At 36.7% G+C, this 25,338-nt stretch overlaps 1 protein-coding gene across 2 annotated transcripts in view; it reads left to right on the forward strand.

Moving 5' to 3' along the window:
* Positions 1 to 25,338, forward strand: part of XIRP2 (xin actin binding repeat containing 2) — a 310,033-nt gene that overhangs the window by 179,223 nt on the left and 105,472 nt on the right. For both annotated transcript variants that reach the window (XM_008061282.1, XM_008061279.1), the window contains one exon: positions 19,726 to 19,879. In XM_008061282.1, the coding sequence (XP_008059473.1) occupies positions 19,726 to 19,879 (154 nt within the window). The remainder of the gene's footprint in view (positions 1 to 19,725; positions 19,880 to 25,338) is intronic.

A 25,338-nucleotide genomic window follows, 5' to 3' on the forward strand; every position in this document is an offset into this window, starting at 1 on the left:
CACGCCTGCCCAGGCGGGTCTCGAACCCGCGGACTCAGGCAATCCACTCACCTCAGCCTCCCAAAGGCGCGGGGTTACAGGCTGAGCCACCGAGCCCGGCTTAGCATCAAAATTTCTAACCAGCCTCTTATGACTCTCCCACACAACCCTACTCCACCCCCCCATATATACACACACAGTTTACATACACAAGTTTCTACATCTAGTTATATATGTGAGCTTCTTTTTTCTTGAATCAACTTACTCTTTGTAGAAAACCCTTTAGGTCAAGATCCATTCAAAGATACAAAATCTCCTTAGTCTGCAGGAAAAACCATCCATTCACATTTTCCCTTCAGGAGATATACCTACTGTAAAACTTCTTGCCTTCAGATTTCTTCAAGCAAGGATCAGTCACCTGTTTTTATGCCTCAAAAATCCAAGGAGATAATGTTAACTTCTCCCCAAAATCTGTGAGTTCTGTTCTGGTGCCTTAGCATTCTGTAGTCTAGCCCACACACAGCTGAGCTGATTCTATTGCAGACTTTTTTCATACAGTTTTAGGTGGCAAGAGAAACAATTATCTCTTCCATATGAGTGAGGGTTTGCAATACAGTACTCTAGCAAACCTCTCCAATGAATCCCTGTCTTCTAATATTTTTATTATCAAAATCTTGATTTTTGTTTTCGTTTTACTCTAGGCATGTCATGAGCTAAGGTTTGGTGAACAATTTTGTATGTGTGTGTTACCCAGTAGCAAGTTTTGCATATGTGACCTGCCACTTTTTTAAAAATGATATATTGTCTCTTATTACTGTTGTTCTCAGCTTTAGGATCCTGACCAAGATTCTGAGACAACAGAAAAAGCCTCACTTAACATTCTATTCCATGTGTACATAAAATTTAGAAATCAGTTTCTAGCTTTGAGACACATGTTTGGGAGTTTCTATGGTTTGAATGACCCCCCTCAAAAAATCACGTTGAAATGTATTCACCAGTGCAACAGTACTAGGAGATGGGGCCTTTTGGGATGTGTTTAGGTCATGAGGGCTCACAGTCATGAATTGATTAATGCCATTATAAAGGGTTTGAGGGAGGGAATTTGGTCCTGTTTTGCCCTCCTGCCTTCTGCCATGTAAGAACACAGCATTCCGCCCCTCTGGATAATGCAGTTTTCAAGGCACCATCTTGGAAGGAGTAAACAGATAGATTCTCATCAGACACTGAACCTGTCACCACATTGACCTCAGACTCCCCAGCATCCAGAACGTTGGAAAATAAGTTTATGATCCTTATAAATTACTTACTCTCTTATTCTATCATAGCGCCACAAACAGACTAAGATAGAAGTGATACATACATAGATGGAAATCATAAAGATTAGATAACCTACAACATATGTATACATAGAAACAAGATAACTAAGACTGGAGAAGAAAACAAAAACCAAAGAGTGGAGGAAAGTCAGGAGAGTGCAGTGTCATAGAAACATGGGGAGGGAGATTATTTCGAGAGGAGGAAGAGCTTAGAGTGTTAAATGAGTTGAAGACTGAGATATATTCATTGATTTAAGCAGCAAGGAGAGTATTTATGAGATTGTCACCATGGAGAAATCAATGTCAGTGATCCCATGGAAGCAGAAGCTGGATTGGGATGTTTTTGGGAGCAAATGAGAAGTAATGAAGTAGAGGCAGTGGTGGTAGACAATTCTTTCCAAGAGTTCGTGAAAAAGAGAAGGAAGATAGGAAGGTCTTGAAGGGAAACCAGAAGAGGATTTGTTTTCTTATTTTTCACATTAGAGAATTGGCATCTAGGAATGTTCTTGGGGAAGAACCTAGAAACTGGGAAGTTAAAAGTATTTAAAATATAACTTTCAAAAAGATGAAATTATATCTGTCAGACAAATACATATATAAAGTCAAAGGCTTTATTTAATTTATCAATAAATGATGAAGGAAACAATGCAATATTATGGCCTGGTCTTATTGTAGCATCTGAGAAGCTAAGATATGGGCAATTTAATAAAGGTATATTAGTAAAAGCTTACAAAGTTAGAAATAAGCTTGCTAATGTCCAACAGACCATAAGTACTCAGGTTATCAGTTCTAGCAGTCAGAAATTATTTTCATCTCTACTGGACAAAAATCTACACAATAAGGTATGTTTTCATTAACTCTTGTACTTTGCACTTTTGATCAGCAGTAAACATACAATGTGACTAATTCTCCAAAACAATCCTGTGTGGCTTAAGCTCCCACATGATATTGAAGACTTTCTCTCTGTCTCTCTCTCTCTCTCTCTCTCTCTCTCTCTCTCTCTCTCTCTCTCTCTCTCTCTCACCTTATTTCCTAATTTTGGATACTTTTTCTGACAAGGTACTTGCCTGGGAAAGTTTTTAAAAATACTGAAACCCCAAACCCTACACTGAAGGACTCAGATTTAATTAGTGCAAAGTGGGGCACCAGCAACTGTCAGAGATGAAACCCATGACAGAGAATGTGGGAGTCAGAGTACAAGTGAAAGAATAGGCCTTACAAAAAAGGATATTTCCTGGTCAACAGAAAAGGAACAAAATCGACCATGGATGCAAGTTCATAAACTTGGAAGAAAAAAGATAATGCTTGCCTGTCCCACTGCCTCTGGTTGTGAGAACTCAGTGAGAAAGCAGATGCAGTATCTTTGAACTGGACTTATACATGAGTTGGATTGAATATATTCACCTCCTTTTTTAGTTTCCTTATGTGCATGGACAGGAACAATATTGAAAGGTAAATCTAGTTGTCTTTATAGAATTTGAGTTCTGAAATTCACCCTATCCAATTTTGCAAATGTAAATTCTTAAACAATAGTGAGTTGTTTTTGTTTCTTTGTCTTTTTATGTTTGTTTGTTTAAGAAATGGACTCTCATTCTGTCACCCAGGCTGGAGTGCAAGTGGCAAAATCTTGGCTCACTGCAGCCTGGAACTCCTAGGCTGAAGCAATCCTCCCACCTCTGCCTCCAGAGTAGCTGGGACTTCAGGCACGTCCTATCATACTCGGCTAATTTTTAAAAAACTTTTTGTAGAGATGAAGTCTCACTATGTTGCCTAGGCTAGTATTGAAGTCCCGTCCTCAGGTTATCCTCCTGCCTTACCTCCCAAAGCACTGGGATTACAGGTGTGATCCACCATGCCTGGTCTGTAATAGCCAGTTTTGATAGTAAAATTCCCATTGACAAATGACTGCTGCAACTCTTTGATGTGAAACTCTTGGCCCAATTTCTAAACGCACATGACGGATGATAGTCATAGCAACAATGCGTTCTCTTGATTACATTCACAGTTTTCTACTGTAATCATTAGACTTGAACTCCTTTCTCAATTAAAATAATGCTTTGAAATTCAAACAGACAATAAAATACTATAGGGATCACCATGAAGCATAGCAAAGAGAAAATATATGTGAATCACATGCAAAGTTCGGCCCTTGAACACAATCTCATGACTCACCAGCCTCTGAGAACCTTTATACTAATCTGTAAGTACTTGTACCAGACTATGAGCACTTGAAGGATAAGCTGTTGATTTTTCATCTTTGTCAAATTTCAGTTTTTGACAAAATAGCTGGCCTTTGATAGGTACTCAGTAATGTTTGCTAAATGAGCAAATAGATTATACATGATGCCCACAATAGTTCTAAAGGCTATAGAAATAATTACAATGCAAAGCACACAGTTGAAGAGTTAAGATTGAAAATTTCTTAATATGGCACATGCTAAGGTTCAGCAGTTTATTTATAGTATGATTTTGTTTCTGCCTCTCTCCCTCATTGCTGCAAATGTTAAACATCAGTCTGTCACGCATGCAAAGTGCTGATCTAATTGGTCTATAAGAGCACTCTTTCTCCCTTTCAGCATCGTAAAGATGTTATATGGATAATCCACTTAGAGGCTCCCCTTCTGCGCTACTATATTTAAAATAGTTGTGTTGTTCATGGGGATTTATAAAATAAGTTTATAAAAGATGAGAAATCATAGTTTGCTAGTACTCTCACTTTGCTTAGCCTTTCAAAGATTTTTTTTCTCAGTCCCAATGGAACTGATTTCTGTCCATGTTCTGTGACCATCTATAGTCCAGTAATGCAGAGACGGAACTCTCTCAGAAAAAGCTTTAGGAAAGATGAGGCTCTTTCCACACTTCTTTAGTGCCACTCCATGAACTTCTTCTCTTGGGGGCTGTATCTGGCTTCCTAGAGCTCCACATTGTTATTTCTAGCATACAGCACAGTCCCCAAGGAGAGAAAGACAAGCAAGCTTTCTTTGCCATCTGTTCCTCCATGGCACAGAGTGTTATATCATCCAGGAAGAGCAAAAACAGTATTAGAGTGTGCAATACCTTCACAAGCTTCTACCTTTTGATTCACAATTATTACTTAGAATGATAGCATACAGTCTTCAAGGCATTTCAGCCATTGTATGAGTTTTGCTTTAAATAATTATTCTAATTATCACCACAGGAAGCCTGAATTATCATTACCCTAATTTATGATAAAAAGGAGTTACAGGAAGTTTAGAATATATACAAGTTTTCATAGTTTATGAGAGATGAAATAAGGTTAAAGCTTATCTTTTTTTATAATTAGAAGGCTCTGTCTTCTATAAAATGTGGACAGCCAGAAGCTTCATAAAATCATGCATCTCAGATTCTTATCTTAACAAAATCTCAGCACTGAATTATTAACCTATAAATATAAATATTCAGACTCTATGAGGTTTATATTTTGCTCAAATACTCTGTTTAGTTTCTAGAGTTTCCAACCTGTAATCAAATACGTTACTTAAGAAATCTCTGAAGTATCTCTCGAATTTAGAAAACTGTGTTTCCTTCTTATCATGTTATTGATGGTTTCAACTGTGTAGTGAAACATCGGTGAGTAGATACCATGTATTGAATTCCTGCTCTACGAATGTGATATTTAGTACTTGTTTGAAAGTAGCCAATATTTTTATGATTTTATGGGTGAAGAAATGGAAACCAATACAGATGCACTAACTATCATGTTCACTAAACTGGAAGGTAGTGAAATTGGGATATAAACCAAGTTCTGTCTAGTTTCCAACCATTTTTATCTTGTCATCCCAACTCAATATGATTATGAGAATGTTCTGTCAAGAACTTCAAGCTCCTCACATAGATATAATCCATTGTCTAAATATTGCTAGATCACTATCCACACAAATATACATATTTTTCTCTATTCTTTTGCATATTTTTAGCATGATAGTTTGAATACAGAAATTTGTTTTTAGCTCATTCATGCAACTCTAGAGAATATCATTGGGTTATCTCATTTTCAAAAAGTTAAAGGAAATAAAATTTTAAAATGGATTTAAGAGTATAGAAGAAAGAAAAAAAAAACACTTTGCATGCACCTAAATCTCAAATGGCACATCAGTTTTAAAATGTGTTAAAGAAGATTAGCTTTAAAAGGTTTAGCCATTAGAGATTTTTTCCATTGCCAGTAATATGGTCAATTGAAACTAGTTAAAATATTTTAATAGAAGTTTTCTTTTCATTAGAATCCTTCTAAGACTAGATATACTCTCCAACTAATAAAGATAATCATAAAATACTTTAGGGCCCTATTTAAGAAAATGAGAGTGACTACAGCAAGTTGCCGAATTTTATTCTTGACTGAGAAGGGAAAGAAGGCAGTATTTCTGCTTTATATGGAAAATTAACTGCCTAAATGTGATGCCAGAATGAAAATAAGGTTACATAGCATTAAAATTTGCATCTCATGGGAAATGTGTGTTCAGTACTCCTTGAGCATAAAATATCATGGACTTTCTTAGGCACACAGCAAATCAAATGAACATGACCTCCAAAGAGGTGAAAGACAAAGAAACATAATGATATGCTCTGCTGCTCAAAGCTCAAATAGCAGCATGTTGTATTTTTGTTTATGGGGGAACTTCAGTGAACTTAGAAACATACCTTTTTCGATTTCACGGCATTCTTTCTGTTAGGTCAGTAGCAAAGAGCAAAATAATCATGTAACGCCCAGTTTCTAAATGACCTTGTAAAAAAGATCTCCTCTAATCTAAAGATATTTGATAATCTGCCCACTATCCCTGAATCAGCTTTTGTTCTCTCCGAAGTCATTCTTCTGAGAATATTAAATGATTGTACACACATGTAGGAAGAATTTTTTCTTTAAAATAGTGGAACATATGAGTTTTAATATTGGGCTCAACCCAAAATGGACTGTGATCCAAGACTTAAATTGTACCTTCCTTATGCTTAATTTCTTCCACCTATAAAATTGAGAAATTAAATATAGTATCTAATTAACCATATAGGGCAAAGTACAAGGTTTTGCACCCAGAAGGTGAATGCGTGACAAATTGCTTTCTACTCATTTGCACATTCTAGGAGAAACAAACATGAAAAAGCTTATTCTGCAGAGAAATAATAGACATTGGAAAGATTGAAGACCTACCCGTAGTTAATAGTGCCACTGCTTTCAGACTCTTAATGAAGAATATGTGATAGTGTTCACTTGGACATCCAGGCAATCTGGCTTTTCTGGCAGAGCACAGGTGTCAGATAGCATCATCCAAGGGACCTGATTCTGCCTCCAGGAAGTTCCAAGATTTTTGTGACTGAGCTTTTCTGAGAACTGTGACTACATACCTGCACACTCACTGTATTTGTGACCAAAGGCCCTCTCTTGAAGGAATATGTTTATCAAATTAAATATATATCTTCCAAACTGATAGTACAGTAAGGATCAATAGGTACATCACATTGAACAATCTACAGAAATCCAAGAGTCTTTCTTTTATTTTGAGAATATGTCTTAGTGTATGCCTTCTCCATTCCTAACCTTATTCAGGGCACAAAGAAGGAAAAACAGAAGATGAAGGATGCTAAGCCTTGCTCCTGAAGACCTCAGCATTCATTTAGGGAATTCTGAAGACAAAACATTGGGAAAAATCTCAGTGTATATCTCAGGTTTACAGATAATATGCCAGAGAGAGATAATATCAGGATATCTTTATATCTCATGGAACTAAAGTCAAAGTGAAGAATGGCCTTAAGTTGTGAATCTAGAATCAAGTGAAAAGAAATTAAATGTGACATGAAATAAAATATAGAGAGAATGACCTCAAGAATCAATTTACATATTTATAGATTTTTGCTTTAAGTCCCTATGCCAGGAAATTCTGTGGGACTCTGTGCCTTAATATGTGCTGGCTGACTTGTCAAGGAATGGATAGGGCCCATATTCATTTTATGTGAGAACCTAAATTTCTGAGACTTTAATAAAATTGAGTGGAATGCAGGCCAAGTTGTGGCAGGAGCATATTTGAAGAATTCAGCATTTTAAGAATGTATCTCACTTGGATCAGGAGATTATAAAATAGCTATGAGGACTTTGGCCCATGGCATGTGTCAGGATCTAGGACCTAGATACTTGTATCACCAGTGATAAGCCTAATACCCAATGCAGAGTAAATATAGAGAGGTGAATCTGCACTGGAAAACTCTGAGTATACAACTATTTTGACTGTTGCTCTGTTAATTCCTGCAATGGCGGTGGTACAGAATCAATAGTAGATAATAAGGCATTCTCTGCCTAAGGGTAGAGACACAACTAGTTAAATAAATCTACTATTTTTAAAGCTACTACAGAACTTACTTTAATAGATATATTCAATGGCCAGTTATATTCTTCTAAGTGTAGCGTATTAGTTTGCTAGGGCTGCCATAACAAAATGTCACAGACTAAGTAGCTTAAATCACAGAAATTTGATTTCTCACAGGACTGGAGGCTGGGAGTTCAAGATCAAGGTTGATTTTCTCCAAGAGCCACAAGGACAGAATGTGTTCAGGGCCTCTGTTCTTGGCTTACAGATGTCTTCCCCCTTGCTGCCTCTTCACATGGTTGTTCCATGCACGTACACCCCTGGTGTCTCTATTTGTGTCCAAATTTCTTCTTACAAGGGCACCAGTCAGACTGGATTCTTCTTATGAGGATACTAGTCAAACTGACCACCTTACTGACCTTATTTTAATTGAATCAATTATCTCTTTAGATGCTCTGTCTCCAAATATAGTCACATTCTTAGGTGCTGAGGGTTAGGAATTTGAAGGGTACACAATTTAACCCACAACAATGGTAAGAAAAATAAATCAATCAGTATAAATAGATGTGCTGAATACACAGGAATAAAACATAAGACTATAGGATTCTGCCAAACAACACCTATAGGAGTGGTAAGGATAGTGCTGATTTTATGGCTACATAATCAATAAGGATTAATACAATCATAAAAAATATTGATGCAGTTTCCTCCCTGAAAATTTTAGCTTCTGTTTTGTTATTTAATATTTGAACCCATTCTGGAAGGAATAATAGACATATCATGAGAACAGATGACTCATTTTTAAAAATTATTTTATAAATGATTTTATTCTTGCTTTTAGACATCAACTTTGGCTCTCTTATTGTTTCTGTCATGTATCTTGAATTTTTAGAAAAAAATGTAGGTACTGAGTTCTATCTAAAGAAACAGTTAAAAGTATTGGCAATAGAGTTTTAGTGCATTAAGTTATAAATTTTGTTTTTTCTCTTCTCCCCATGAAAGCTAGCCTGTTTTCTTTATGGCTGGCCCTTCACTCTATAAGACAAGTCCTCCCCACATTTCTAGATTGAATTTTCTTCTGAATGTTTTATGTAAATATAAAGTTCACAAAATATTCAAGTCTTTGCAAGGAACATTTAGTAAGTACCTGCATTGCTCAAGAAAAGCAGTGTGTTAGATTCCTTGTGGCAATAAAGATGAATAAAGATATTCTTAATGAGTTGACAGTGTAACAGGGGAAACAAGATGTGTTAAAAATGACTAGAGCACAAAACAGAATGTAAAAGGTATTAAATACTGGAGGAGTGCTGATGTGGGAGTAATTGTTTTGGCTGGGACATTTGGGGAGAGCTTTCTAAAGCAAGTGGCATTTGGACTTCATGTCAAGGACAGTTAAAATTTCTATAGAAAAGGATGACTAGTGAGGGTACAGAAAAATATGTCCTTTAGACAAACATGCGTGAATATGGGTGGAGAAGAAGAAAGCACAGAGATGAGTTGAGGAAACCAAATGTAGTCCCTTTGAAAACAGCCAGAGGGATAGCCCAGCACAGGCTGATGGGACCCAGTGGAGGAATGTCAAAAGGTTCTTAACATCAAGTTGCTGAGAAGACACTAGGAAATCAGGCAGCCTAGTTAGCCCAACTGCTAAACCTTACTTCTAAATCCTTTTTCAAGCATGGTTAAATGAGGGAGTAAGCCATATGGTTTCTTTCAACCCTTCTAGGGTGATGTGTGCAGTAGAATGTGATAATGTTGTGACAATCATTATGAATTCTCCATCTAATTATTGTGTTCGCCTATTTTTATATTCTGTTCCTGGATGTTATTTGAATATAAAATTCTATGAGACTGAAAATTCAGCTCTATATTTATTAAGGTCTTGCCATGTATAAGACCTAATGCTACTAGAGGTATAAGAAGGAATAAGATACATAGCTATTAAGGAGTTGATATTTTACCTGTCATCTTATTCTAATATACTGGGTGGGGGTGGGAAGGTGACAAAAATGTATACACATTTTTTAAGAGATGTTAAGAGCTGTTTACTATAATCAGAAGTGAGTGTCTGGATGCTGATGGTAACCACTTTGAGCACCTCTTGTAATTACAGGAGTCAAACGTGACTTGTATTCATCTAATTGAATATTGCAATTTTCATACAGTTATTTTTCTTAAAATGCATATACATTTTCTGGCACCATTTGGATATTATTTCCATTTCTGGAACTGATAAGTTATACTTAAGGAGACAGGATGATGTAGCTGTTAAAAATAGCACCTTAGAATCCAACTGAAATGTTTCTACCAGTGTCTATGTGTGTGTCCTTGGAAAGTTACTTAAATTACTTAAGCTCCTAACCTTAGTTTCTTTTCTGTAAAGTAGAGGCAACTCTCTCATGAGTATTGATAAATGTGTTAAATGAAAAGAATGCATACAGAGTGGAGAACTTGGCACAAAGTAATATGTAAGAAATATTGGCCTATATGATTTCTTTAAGGTGTATTTTTCTTATTTCTGGGTACACAAATTAGAGTCACAGAAGCTGAAAAATAGGAGATATAGTGCATGAAGGTAGTATTTTCTGGTTACTTGTTGCTGCATAACAAACCACCCCTGGCATTTGATGACTTAGTATAATTTTTTTTAAATCTTTCATGGTTCTGTGAGTTGACTTGACTCATCTGGGGAGTCTTATTCTTATGATGTTTTAATTTAATGTAGGCTAGAGTTAGAGTATATGAAGACTCTCTAGGACTGAGTGTCTGACCTGCCTGCCTCACACACTGCAGGCAGTTGAAGCTTCTAGCACCTGGGACATTAGTTAAGGCTGTAGAAGTGTACACCTGCAAATGATCTCTCCATGTGGCTTGAGCTTCTCAAAATGAGATGATGGCTTCTGAAGAGGGATCCTCCCAAAAGTGTACAACCTAAGACACTTGAGCAGAAACTGTAAGACTTCTTCACTTGCATAGTGGGGTATATTCTACTCCTTGTGTTCTCTCTCTCTGTCATCTCATGTTCCATGGCCCTCCACATGGCCTGGACCTCTCACTCCATAGTAGTCTCAGATACAAACACTCTTCTGACATGGTAACTGGCTTCCAAGAAGCAGAAAGAAAATCTGCCTGGTCAGTGAGAGCTAAGCCAAGACTGACAAGGCTGGTAAACTGTCACTCCTGTTGTACTTCCTGTGAACAGTTGTCACAAGGCTTACCTTGATTCATGAAGGTAAAATGGCCATTACTTCTTGATGGGGAGCTGAAGGTGACATTGTACTTAGCATATAGGATGAGGATACTGTTGCCTCTTTGCAACAGTCCTTTTAAAAGAACTATAAAAATAGGCAGGGTAGACATTCCTTGTCATTATTTTTCTGATGAAAACCCTGAGGCTCAGGATGTTATGCATTAGCCAAGGTAACATTTCTGTTAAATGGAAGAGCTTCACATTAAACTCTGGCCTTCTAAAACCAAATTAGGTCTTCTGGGAAAAATATACTTGGCCTCTCCTCACACAACTCATCATGACTTCCCTGCAGAGATGTGAAAATGCAGTGGGGCTGATAGCAGAGGTCTCCCCCATCCCCTATCCATCCACACCCTCACATCCTCATCTTCTGTGCCTGTGCCCTTGACCTCCTCATTCCCTGCCGTGAGCCTCACTTTCATCATCTATAAAACAATGACCTTTCCATAGCATTGACATGAAGATTCCATGATTATAATACATGTGAAGTGCTTAAAACCATGGCTGATACGTAATGAACGTTCATTGCTTTCTATCTGTTGTTGTTATTGTTATTACTATTCAAATTCCTCATGATAGAAATTTATATTGTCATCTTTCTCCTCTTTATCAGTCCTTCCTAAGCCAACTCTCTTCTACAAGGACAGTTTTTACCTAGTTACCTCCTAATTGCCCAAACCAGGGGATACTTTTCATTGCTATTCTTTTCTAAACTTCCTGCTGCATTTGGAATGTTCTACTTTCTTGGCACCCATAACTTCGTAGTCTTCCCTAGCTGCCTCTGGCAGCCACAAATAGTCATGCAGGTCATACGCTTCCCAAAGACACATGCATAAGGGAAAGGGATGCACAGAAAAAATAAGGTACAGTTGTATATTTACTATGATAATTTTTCCAGCAGATGGCAGTAACATGTCCTGGTCTAACAAAATCTGTATATTATGACAACTTTCTGACAGATGGAGAAAAGTGTCCTGTGGAAGAGGCACCTTTTTCCAATTTACTCAAAGGCACTGTGTAGATGGGTAGTGGTCAAACTTGTGACTGTTTCTCCTCACTGCCTTCATTACTCTTCTTCCTTTATTCCTTGAATGCCTGAGTTGTTCTTTTCACCGCTGTATATACTTATTCTACAGACTCTAACTGGTTAATGGGTAATGTAATTGATACCTACTGTTGTAACTACGATCGTAATTTTTAATCGTATTGCTGGTGAGTCCTAAACCTCTCATGCTGTCACAGACTTCTTTGAGTCTCAGATATCTAGCTGCCTCCTAGATATTTTTCACCCAGCTATCTCTTGGAAAACTCAAATTCAACATGTCAAAGTCTAATTCACCTACCGCCCCTCAAAATGAAACCAGACATCGTTTTTAAAGCTAGATGACTCCATTGCTCTATAACAATATTTTCACAGAGTTCAGTTTCGCTTTTATGTATGAGATGAATAAAGGGAGGAACAGCATATGCTTGTGGGGGTCCCCTTGCTGCTTCGATACAGAGGTGTGTTGCTCCAAAGCTGAGGGTGTGGCATATGCATGATTTCTCCAGCATTCCTTCTAAAGCACCTTGCTCTTTGTGGTTTGTTCAGAAGGGAACTAATTAGTTTGGGGAGGAGAGGCATCCTATTTTAACAATTCCATGGAGCCATCTAGATGAGACTATCTAGAAGTTATGCTAGACTTTTTCCACTCCTCTACTACCTTTGTCCTAGCAATTACTAATTTTATGCCTACATATTTTTAAATGTTTTCTCTATTCCCCTCCTCACTATCCTAGTGTAGGTTTTTCAATCTCTCAATTGGAAAATTTAACAAACTCCTTACTATACTTACTATAGAAGATGTTACCATCCCATTTCAGTTGACCCTTGAACAACGTGGGTTTGGCCTGGACAGGTCCATTCATAGGCCTACTTTTTTTTTTAAGTAAATTTAGTTGAACCTCTGTATCTGCAGATTCAGCATTCCCAGTCAATCACAGATGGAAAATACAGTATTTGTGGGATGCAAAAGCCATGCATTTGAAGGACTGACTTTCATATTTGTGATTTACACAGGGCCGATTGTGGGCCTTGGGTATGGGTAGTTTGTTTGGTATCCATGGGCAGACCTAAAACCAATCCCCTATAGATACTCAAGAATGATTATATTATCTACTACTACACAGCCAACAGATACATCCACCTAAGTACAAATCTAACCTTGTCACATCTATTTAATTCACTTTCAAAGATTCTTTTTACCTGTCAAACTGAGTTCAACTGCTGCCTGTGATGCAGTTCTAACATAGACTTTCTCAGGATGTTTTTTCTGACCACATCTCCCAAGAATTCTTCCTCCGTGTGTTCAGGTTGCCCACATTTCCTTATTACTGCATGCTCCTTTTTATGTTACAAAACTCACTGGATGTACCTCTCCCTGCCATTAGACTATGAGTTTCTTGAGGACTCAAACTGCATCTTAATCCCTTTTGTATTCATGGTACCTAGAACAGTTCTTGAGATATTAATTATTCAAAAATTTTTGAACAAATATGAAATGTAATACCTGAAGGGGTTTTATAGAGGAGGTTGCACTGAGTTAAGTTATGAGGGAAGAAATACTTTTAATACACACAAGGAGGAGGTAAAGTCTTCCAGGAAAGGGATTCTGGAAAGGGATGATAAAAATTCAAAAGCATGAATGAGTAAGAGGATTTGATGAAACCAGGTGAGACAGTAGCACAGCAGAATTCATATGAGGTTGCTTCTCTTGTCTTTCATATTTTGGTAATTTTCTTTTATTTCTGTCATTCTCTTCACATCTGTATAAAAGTTCTTTATATTTATTTTAATATTTTTATTTCTCTAAAGGTAAGAACCTACCGAGTCTCAGAGTGTACATGAGCTCAGCATTTTAAATACAGACAAATCTAGGCAGTTCCTTTTTATCATCTTATTTTTTCCTGGTGGCCTCTTCACTCATGAACCCACACTGAGAGGGAAAAAATATAAAGCAGTAAGGCCATCCACTTTCTTTTATAATGCCCAGGAAGATGTTCTGACCATTTTAGGTTATCCTACATCTCAGTGTCTCTTGTGAAATAGATGTTGGGTTGTACAGAAGACTGACATTTTCCACTCTCACATTTTTAAAATATATATTTTGTCTTCTAAGATCATATTTATACGTTATGTTGAAGATAGAAATATACATAAATAACAAAGAAAAATTATTTTCTTTTCTTTTAAGTTTGTGTCCTCTATTTCCCATTGCTTCCCTAGTTTCCAGTAGTTTTAAAACTAGAAAAGATTGTAGACGCCATTGAGAGATTTTATTGATTTATATATTATTTAAGCCAGGGTTCCCACCAGTGCCTCTGGAACTGCCTCTCTTTGATCAGCAACCTCTTCTGTATCCTCAACCTTCTTTCTAAACCTTCCTCTACCTTCTTTCCTTAATAGGAAAAAAAAAAGGCTTGTTCCTACAAACACCACCATTCCTGAATCTCCACTCTTACCTTGGAGCCATTTTTCCTCCTATCACTCCTTTCCCACTCATTGGTTGAAAACCCCACTCATCTGAAGTTTATTTAGTCACTTACACCCTCCCTGTTCCCTCCCCCCAACCCCCACCATCATAATTGTTATTTGTTGATTTTCAATTGCTTTCTTTGTTTACCAGGTTGTTGACATATGACTGACAGCCTTTCTCTGTCTTCTACGCCTTTCCATTTTCCTGGGACACCATCATAGTCTCTGAGTTCCTAGATTTTTTTCTACTTGATGACTTTTGCCTATACTGTACTTCAACTATAATTTTTATGATCATAACTGGATCCTAACAAGTGGAATTGCTCTACTACCCAAGAACTAACATAAACATTTTGGTTACCTCTTTCCAATTTGCTTTCCCAAGTACTCACACTATGAGAGTGATTTAAGCTCATCAAGATCTCCAATCTGTTATTTTCTGGCTTTTAATTCACCCTTCCTTTTCTTTCTTTTTTTTTTTTTCTTTTTTCCTTTTAATCCATATTACATTCTATGGCATACCATTCTAATCACTCTCTTAGCTCTCTTAGTGGCCACCTAAATTCTCTTGTACCTGTTCCCTCACTTTCCTTACTTAGCCCACCTTAGCAATACATATTTTAATTTTATTTTTTCCTCACAAATGCTCTCCCTGACTGAAATCAGCTATCCACTCACTATTGCCTGAACTAGAACTGAGGAAAATTTTCAGGTGCAGGGTCTACTTGTTAGCCCTGCAGAGTTAGTATTACCAACCTCAAATGGGACCCCAGTGCTACACAGCCATGGTCATCTCTATCTAGTCATCTCACTTCCCCTATTCCCCACAGCAATGAAATTAAACGTCCTTTATTCTCTTCAAACACTCCTCCTACTTTCATTAGACTTTAAATCTTAACAGAGAAAATAGTTACCTTCTAACTGGGTTTTTATTTTCAAGCTACCAAGCATACAAATCATCTATATCTACATTAATTTTACCCTCCTTCTCCTCAGTGTCAGTAGGAATGCTTTCTGTTTTCCTGCCTCTGGATTATATTTCTATTCATGCTTAGGTTCCATGCATCACTGATCATTTCTTCTCTTTTCTGTTCCATCAATCCCTTCATCTTACTAAATCCTTCACAGTTGGCTTTTCAACACATGCAAGTCTCTCCCTTTAAAAGAAAACTAAACTAAATCCATTTGTCTCAAGTTACTTGCCTGTGCTATAATAAATATCCTAACTGATCTTTCCCTGTGTATTTTGACCTTCTTCTAATCTAGCCTACTCTAGATTAGTGGTTCTCTACCAGGGCTGACATTGCTCTCCAGAGGAGGTTTTGCAATGTATGAACATACTTTTGATTGTTATGATTTGGGAGTTCGGGATAGATGCTTCTGAGATGCAAGTGAGTAGAGACTAGGAAGGCTGTCAAACATCCTACAGTGGACTGAACAGGCCACTGCAACAAAGAATTATCTGGCCCAAAATATCAACAGTACTGAGGTGGAGAAATTCTGTCTGGTGGTAGGCTGCGCCTTTCACATGCGGACCCGATTCTATCATGTGTGCACGTGTACATGCGTACACATTTACAAACCTTCAGTAACTTCACATTGTGCTAAGAGTAGAATAGTTCATATGTTCCTGAAAGTTCTTTGTGATCTGACCTCTACCTGTCATTTCAGGCCATCCAGCACCATGTTCTCACTCAGACTTCCTGCTCCAGACACATTTCTATCCACTGTGCTTCCTCCCAGTGCAGGACATCTACATATGTTGTCTTCACCTGGGAAAGTTCTTTACCTAGTTGGGAACCATTAATTTTTCAAATATCAGGAAAGCTTTGCATGACTTCCTCACTAAATTGATTCCCTCATTTTAGACATTCAAAGTTTATGTAGCTCTCCTTCCTGGGCTGTAGATAGATGCATATGTATCATGGTTCCTGTCCTTTATTAATTTATTAATCACTACCTTACTAGACTAGAAACCACAAAAAGTGAACAGTATTTCCTTATTTTGTTTTATTTTATTTCAAATAAAATTATACTGATAATAGAGGGTTGTTGAATGTTAGATATTCAATGACTAAATCTCTCTACATAGCATATAAGAAAACTTAGTCTCAGAAGTGCCAAGTGACTTAATCAAGGCCACACAAGTAATTAGTAGCCAAGGGAGGACTTGGATCCAAGTTTCTCATTATCAAGTGCTGCATTTGTTCCTTCTAAACTGGTATTTTATACATCTGCTTAAATCTGTAAATTTTTACTTAAAGTAAATCTTTCGTAGAAACACAGTGCATAAAACAGATTAAAGGAGATTAAAGCAAATCACTGCTTTGATTGGAGACAGCTCAATTTAACCTCACCTAAGAAGCATTTTTACATCTCTATACTGGCTCTTTATACCCCTTGCCAGGTCCTGAAGAACTTGCCTCAGGATGACTTGTGTCTGATGACTGAGGCTTGGAAATTAGTCTGCTATATTAACATGTTGATTCTCTGTTACCTCCCTTATTGCCTCCACACAGGATACAGTCTTGATATTTGTGAATTTCAAATTGAGAATACCAATATAGCAGGAGTTACTATCACCACTGGCTGAAATATTTGTTTAAACAATCTCACCCAACCACATGTCCATATTTTATATGAAACAGATTATCCTTTCACATCATCAGTCTATTTCCGTGGACCATGTTTACCAGTCCACCCTTTATCAAAACACAAATTTCCTGAGCAAGAATCACAACTTTTTGCATCTTCTCTTTATAAGTCTTATTTTATTTTTGCCATTGCTGGCAGTTGGATGAAATTGCCAAAGCAATAATGGGTGAACATCCTGCTTCCCTATCATAGCAGCCACTTTCCATGACAGTGGAGAGAACACCAGAATGAGCTGGGATGAGAGTGCCGAGTTCATTCGCTAGATAAGGAGTCCATGCCCATGTCATGGCGTGTCTGGCATCATGTCTCAACAGCATAAAACATCACTACAAGTGATGCAGTTTTAAATTTTTTATGATAGTGGGAAACAAAAATGTTAAAGGTGATGCCCTAAACAAATGGAAACTTCTTTTTCTCTGTTTTTCTCCTGTGATTTTTTTTTATAGCTTCAGTTAAAGGTGACACTAATGAAGAGAGAATATGTCATATATTTAAAAGCAAATGTCATGTATTTAAAAGTGCCATACGTAAGCAGGTATCAATAGTTCCTAGTGATTATATATGTATATATACACGTATAATGAATATATACACATATACACATGCGTATGTATTATATATGCCTGTATATATTTCTGAGTGTATGTATACAAACTAAAAAGTATGCTAAAGCGTTATTTTTTCAAGAGGTTTGCCTTTTCTAAGCATAGCATATGTAGAATGCTTTTCTAAAAAAAGATTTAGGCTCTAGTTCCATTCATGTTCTCACTCATAAGTGGACCTTGAACATCTATCATAATACTACAAGAAAAGGATCGACAGTGGTGGGAATCTATTGGGGGGGACAGGGAGGGCAAGGGTGGATTAATGGTAGTCAATATCTGTCTGGGGACGGGGGGACACTCCTTATCAACAAGGGTGCCTGAACGATGCATATTTGTTTACCTAAACCTTAACTGTACCCCACAATTGTAAAATAAAAACTATGTTTAATTAAAAAATGATTTAAAGCTTTTTGCTATTCTTCAAACTTGACTCACTCTTGTGAGTGTACTTAAAAAGTAAAAAAAGGGAAAACAATTATGTGATTGCTTGAATGACCCCTTTATCTGTGGGGAATTTATTTCAAGACCCCCCCCCCAGTGGATGCCTAAAACTGGAAATAATACTGAACCCTACATACACTATGTTTTTTTTCAATTACATATATACTTATAATAACATTTAATTTATAGTTAGACATAGTAAAAGATTAACCCAAACCCTAACCCTAATAACTAATACATAAACTGAACAGTTAGAATAATATACTGTATTAAATGTTGAATAAGAAGAGTGCCTTGAGCATACACTGAAATACCATGACGATTGATCTGATAACCGAGACAGCTACTGAGTGACTCAAAGGTATCTGGTGAAGACAGTGTGGATATGCTGGACAAAGGAATGATTCATGTCCCGGGCAGAACGGAATGATCGTCAAGAGAGCATGCAATTTAAAACTTATGTATTGTTTATTTCTGGAATTTTCCATTTCATATTTTTGCACCTCAGGTAACTGAAACCACAGAAAGAAAAACTGCAGTAAAGAGAAGACTACTGTATAGCCTCCTATCCAAAAATCTAAAACTTATGAGTAGCTGCTGAAGACATTTTCAACATATTGATTTTTTAAAAATTATACTTTTGCTTCTCTGTCTTGAGTTATTTGCTTACTTTTTACAATTTTTTATTCAAAATATTTAGTTGCTTGACTTGGGGTTGTTTTATTTGGTTATACTACTCTATAAAATAAGGAATGCATCCGGTCTCGGTGGCTCAGCCTGTAATCCCGCGCCTTTGGGAGGCTGAGGTGAGTGGATTGCCTGAGCCCGCGGGTTCGAGACCCGCCTGGGCAGGTGAGACCACATCTCTACAATAAATAAAAAATTAGCCGGGCATGGCAGCGCGCACCTGTAATTCCGGCTACTCGGAAGGCTGAGGCGGGAGGATCACCGGAGCCCAGCAGGTCGAGGCTGTGGTGGCCGGGAGCGGCCACTGCACTCCAGTCTGGGCGACAGAGTGAAACTCCAACTCAAAATAAATAAATAAATAAAATAAAAAATAAGTTTTGTGCTTCCTTTCTTTGGAAATCTTTATCTCTTCACTTTTGAATCACTGTTTAAAGAAGTAATTTCATAATCTTTATGAATTGACGAACTGTACTCACTGTATGGTGGCTGAATGGGTTTGTAATTTGGGAACTCTATAATTGCCAAGATTATCATTATAGGGTGAGCATAACATTTTTAAAAACTCATTTCCTTCTGTCTTTAGCACATAATGTTGATATACTGCTATTTTTGGAAAGTCCCTCATCGACATTTCTCAGGCCTAGGAAGTTGCATCTATTAACATATATTATGTTGTATTGTGACCCTTATTTCCACTCTCTCTTTTTATGAGGGAAAACACACACACACATGAAAGAAAAGCTAATTCAGAAGTAGAACCAGTGGCAGAAAAGTAAACTAAGCGTCAGATATATGTTTGCAATTCTTGGCAAAGTTATCAAAATTTTACCCGAAGCATATTGGAAAACATCACTCATGATAGAAATCCCCTCCCTCTCCACTCCTGCCTTCTAAAACCCCTGAAAACCACATCTGTTTCCCACTGATAGCTTTTAACACACATCCCTTTAATGTCTTCTAACAGGAAGTGGAAATTGAGCGAAGTTTGTGTTCGCCAACATTTAAGAGTCACCCTGGGAACCAGTTGGAGGATTCTGTGAAAGATTCAGACAAGAAAGGCGAGGAAACATCTTTTGACAAGATGTCACCTGAAAGTGGCCACAGTCATATCTTTGAAGGTTAGCATTACATTTTGATATGGTTTCTTGAGGTCATACCTTGTACAACATGAGTGGTTAATAAATAAAATATATGAGGGGTTTGTTTAAAAATTAGTAAGGAAAATAATGACAACATATATTTAGGAAAAACAATTTAGGAAAAAGAGAGGCACATGTAAATGCTTCTAGCCCTACTATATTTGACTTTAGATGTTAAAAACAAAATAATATATATTTTAATTGACTATAAACCAGTACAACAAGTATCTTCAATATTAGATGTTTAAAACAATGCATCTGACCATCATCTGACTTTTCCTTTTGTAAGGAAAAAAAAGGAAAACGTGTTTGTCTTTCTGTCTGTGGATAATAAAAGAATGAAATATGAGTAACTATCAGTAGCAAAATAAAATGCCTTAAGCATCTCTTTTTCAGACAATTAAACTAAATGTGCATAATGAATTTGGAATAAAAAGTGACACGAGAGTGTCATATTTTAGGAGGAAACCTCATAAACTTGATTAATGTTTTACAAATGTCATTAAAAAATTAATAGCTCATATGTTAGAAATCACACTATTAATATAATTTTCAACAATGACATATGTGCAAAATAGAGTTAATTTATTGGAAAAGTACAGATATTATTTATCATTCTGATTGGGTGAATTCTGGATTTTTCCATTTTAACCAAGTAATGCCTATTACAGTATTTATTATGCTTGTTAAAGATAATAATTAGCACAATTTAGGATATTCTTTGGAATATATATGGCAAACTATCAAGTTGCCAGTTCACATGAGCAATGTGAGGTAGTCTATGGAATAGTGCATTTCACAATTTTGGAAAGCAAATGTCACCCTGCCTTAAAACTTTGTCTGTGAATCAGAAGATCAGCATCACCTGGAGGCTTACTAGAAATGCAGAACCTTGGACCCCACATCAGTCCTACTGAATCAGAATCTGCCTTTTAACCAGATTCTCAAATGATTCATGTGCACATTAAAGTTTGAGAAGCTATACTCTGTGACATAACAGACTGGTCCTCAGGATCATTTACATATGGCTCAGCCCGTTTTTATTCCATTTAGTTTAAGTATGTAATTTAGAATGGGAGATGGGTGTGGGGAGAGGAAAGTAATCTCCTTGCTAATGATGGGCTGGGTATGGGTTTCTAAATATATGTAAATTGAGATTTCAATCTCTTTTTCACTTTCAATTCATTTTGGTATGCCCAATTGATATCCTAATATGATTAGTATCAGTCTTGAGGAATTTACTCCACATATTTCTGGCCTGTGATTAAACTTTAGTGCACTTGGCTGAATGCAAAAAAATTAGATTAAAAGAGGCCAAAAAAAGGAAGATTTAGGGAATGATTTATGTTCTGAGAATGCTGCCTTGCGGAGGGCTTCGTGTAGAGAGGCAAAAATGAAAGTGGCAAACTCATGGAAGTCACATGAGATAATTAATCCCACTCATCACACCTTACTTCTCATCTGTGTTTTCTTTGATCTTCATGCAGATGTTTTCAAAGATCTCTTTATTTTGAATGCCTAGAAAAATATTTCTGGAGTAAAATCATTGTTGCTATGAAGATGTGACTTAAATTTTAAAATAACCTCAAATTTGCATATCCAAGTATGTTGAAAATATCAAGAGATAAACTCAAAAACATGAGGTGGGAAAATTACACTAAGCTTGAACATAACAGTTAATACTAATTTCATTTTATCTGTACATTGTGCATGCACTCTAACTCCTGTGTATCACTATTTTTGAAAGAAAGAATATTCTTTCCTTATGGGATTCTTTTCATTCTTCCAGTGCCCCAAATTTCTATCTCTGTTAGGGCAATAATAAACTATTTTAATAATTAATCCAGTTAACTTGGAGAGACGATATAAGATTGGCAAAACCTACACAGCCAAAGAGCACTTTGATACTGTTGTTTTGCTGGTAAGATTTATTTTATTTCAAGAAGACAAATTCATGAGTCTGAATAAAGTGGATAATTGAACAATGTCAGAGTTTACACCATTTTATGAGTGGCTGTGATGGTTTCACATAATAGCTAAACATCTTACCTAACCACAAGAGTTTCATATTGAGACACTATTTATTTATAGTTCTGTCATAGTCAGTAGATTTTCAAAATTACATTTATAATCAATCTTTAAAATGCAGTTATCTAAAATCCTGCATTTTTAAAATTTAGTAAACTATGTAAATTGATAACTCCATCCCAGCACTCAGGACTAGCAATGCCTGTGGGATTAGTTTCTGCCCCTTATCCTCAACCGCAGGTCCAGGGCAGCACAGAAATTCACTGTAGTTTTCTCCAGGCTTCCTTTCCATGCCTGATGGATAATCTATTCCCAGGTTTCCAGGTTTCCAGGTTTTGTACAATTGCTCTCACCACCACTATTTGTTTACTCCATTTCCTCACTTACATGTTAGTATCAAATGCAGCATAGCACTTCAGAGTGCATGTTGGTGCATGTCATTCACATTTTCTTTGAGATATACTCTAATGGTTCGTTGTTTCAATGATTCTAAGAAGGCTTGGCTTGTATGAAATTAAATGTCAAACATGGTAAATTCATAATTTGCCAAATTTGGGTGAAGAGATAAAAATAAATCAGTCAGCTTAAATGATTTTGACTAATTGTATTTCCTTTAGATAGTGTAGACCAGGCACAGTGGCTTATACCTGTATTCCTAGTATTTTGGGAGGCCATGGTGGGAGAATCACTTGAGCTCAGGAGTTGGAGACCAGCCTGGGCAACATAGTGAGATCTTGTCTCTACAGAAGAGTTTAAAAATTAGCCAGGCCTGGTGAAACATGACTGTAGCCCCAGCCACTCAGGAGGCTGAGGAAGGTGAATCCCTTCAGCCCAGGAGTTTGAGGCTGCAGTGAGGCATAATCATGCCGTTGTATTCCAGCGTGGACAACAGAGTGAGACCTTAACTAACAACAACAACAACAAAAAGACGGTTTCCCTTAGATATTTTAAAACCAGTAAATTGTAGAGTGAGGAGTGGAATTTATGTAGAGTGTGTATATATACACATATATATATAAAATTTTTTTCCTTCTGAAAAACTCTGGATCAAAGAATGCTTCAAATAGTACAGGTGAATGAGTAATGTTTATTAAATTTATATTACTTGGGATTTTTATATGACAATTGCCTGCTTTTCACTTTTATCCTCTAAGTCATAATTTTAATTTTAATCTTCTAAGTCATCAACATGTAAAATGCTAACGATAAAATATATATTCAAAGTCACTTTTTCAAGGCTTTTGTAATAAACCTTGGAAATTACCTGCTGTATTTCTCTTTTTATTCTGCTCCATTAAAACTAAAATAATTCTTTAGTCTTGAAATAGCCATTCATCTCTTCTGACAGATTTTTGCAAAACAAATTGAGGTTCTAGTCTTCTCAATTTTCTACTACTTTTTTAGTAGTGAAATTCTTCCAGTTATTAATGTTTCTAAAAATATTGACGTATCTGTGTAAGTGATTGTTATTTACATATCTTATTTTTTGTTTAAATTCAGACAGTTTAGAGTAATGCTGTTCAATGGAAATTTCTGTGATGATAACAGAAATATCTAATATCTGTGCTGTCCAATATGGTAACCACTGGTCACATGTAACTATCAAGCAATTAAGAAGTAGCTAGTTAACTGTTCCTAGGAGGAGGGGTGGTCCTGACTGTGGGGAATGGGCAAGTGGAAGACTGGGTGCCTGTGTTCACATACAGAAATAATTCATAAACAGATGCACAGAAAAGCAGAATAGGCAAGGAGTTTTATTAAGCAAAGAACAGTACATTCTCAAGAGAGGAGAGAGGGCAGAAACAGCCTACAGAAAGCTGCTGCTTCTGCACCAAACTGTTGTTGAGTCATAACTTTTATTCCTAGGGGTGCTGAGGAATGTGTTTTGGGGTAGTCTTTTCCCAGAAATGGATGGTCTGGGGCTGGGTTACTGTCTCTCCTCTCTCACATAAGGAGGAAAAGTTTTAGGCCTTATAGGGTCATACCGGTACTGTCATGGCATCAAGTGTATGATGGGAGTGGGAGGTTCCTCTAGGGTCCTTTTATGTTAATAGTTTTATAATGAAGATAAAAGTAGGTCATGATTATCTCAGGTTAACCTTGGCTCTTAATGCACATGCTCTAGGTGGTCTCTAAGTTAGTTTCCACCTTGATGGTTGGCTCCCGACAGCAAGCATCTAGATAGACTACAGTGTTGCACATGTTTCTCATGAGTCTAAAAGTTAGGCAGGTGTGAAGTTTCCCATAGCTAGGTCATCTTGCTTGCATACGTGGGTTGCACCGGCTGCTACAGACATCAATGAACTTGGAACTCTTCTACAGCCCCAACGTTTTCCTCATCTAACCTGCCTACCCGACCACAACTGACCAGCTTAATTGTGAATTTCATTGAATTTTAATTAATGTTCATGTAAATTGTCACTGTATTGGAAGATGGGATCTGTCTGAGGAACTCATTGTCCATCCTTTTCAAAGGAAGTGATCCAAATGTTGCTATTCATTTTAATTGATCCTTTATCACCAAATTTACCCTTATTAAAGTGTATGTAGATAAACAGAAAGAATATTCATGTCAGTGAAATAGGTAACAAAACACATAGCAATAATTCACACATTGAAAAGTTGCTTTCAACACTATTCACAATGGCAAAAATATGGAATCACCCTAAATACCCATCAATGAATGATTGAATAAAAAAGAATTTCATATTATATACACACACACCATGGAATACTACTCAGCCATTAAAAGAAAAAAGAATAAAATCATATATTTTGCAGCCACCTGGATGATCTGGCGGTCACTGTCTTAAGAGAAATAATTAAGAAATAGAAATTCAAATAAAACATGTTCTCACTGCAAAGGGGGAGCCAAATAATGTGTACACATGGACATAGCAAGAGGAATAATTGACCCTGGAGACTTGGAAGGGTGGCAGGGTGGGAGGGGATTTGAGGGATGAGAAATTACTTAATGGATGCAATATACATTATTGATGGCTACACTGAAAGCCCAGACTTCACCACTGCACAGTGTACCCATATAGCAAAACTGCACTTGTATCCCCTAAATCTATACCCAAAATTAAAAAGTTACCTTCAAGAACTAGTGACAGTCTCTTTGCTATAGTATTTGCTATTGATAAACTTAAGAAAAAAATAATTTTACCTATTTTCCCCTTTCAATGTGCTGAAAAACAATGCTTTTATCACAGAAATAGAAGTACCTACTGTGAGGCTTTGCTTTTTTTTTTTTTTTCAATCTTCTCTAGAGCTTAATATTCTTGGGAATTAGAGCTTAATATTCTTGGGAATATGAATTCTCTCAGGTTAGGAAGCAAACCATTTCTTAAATGCATGAGGTCAACAAAGTTAAATTAAATGAAGTAGCAGGATACTTTAAAATTAAT

The sequence above is a fragment of the Carlito syrichta genome, unplaced genomic scaffold (assembly GCF_000164805.1).
Source record: "Carlito syrichta isolate Samal-C Ts95f unplaced genomic scaffold, Tarsius_syrichta-2.0.1 Scaffold305187, whole genome shotgun sequence".
In the NCBI taxonomy this organism is placed as follows: Eukaryota; Metazoa; Chordata; class Mammalia; order Primates; family Tarsiidae; genus Carlito; species Carlito syrichta.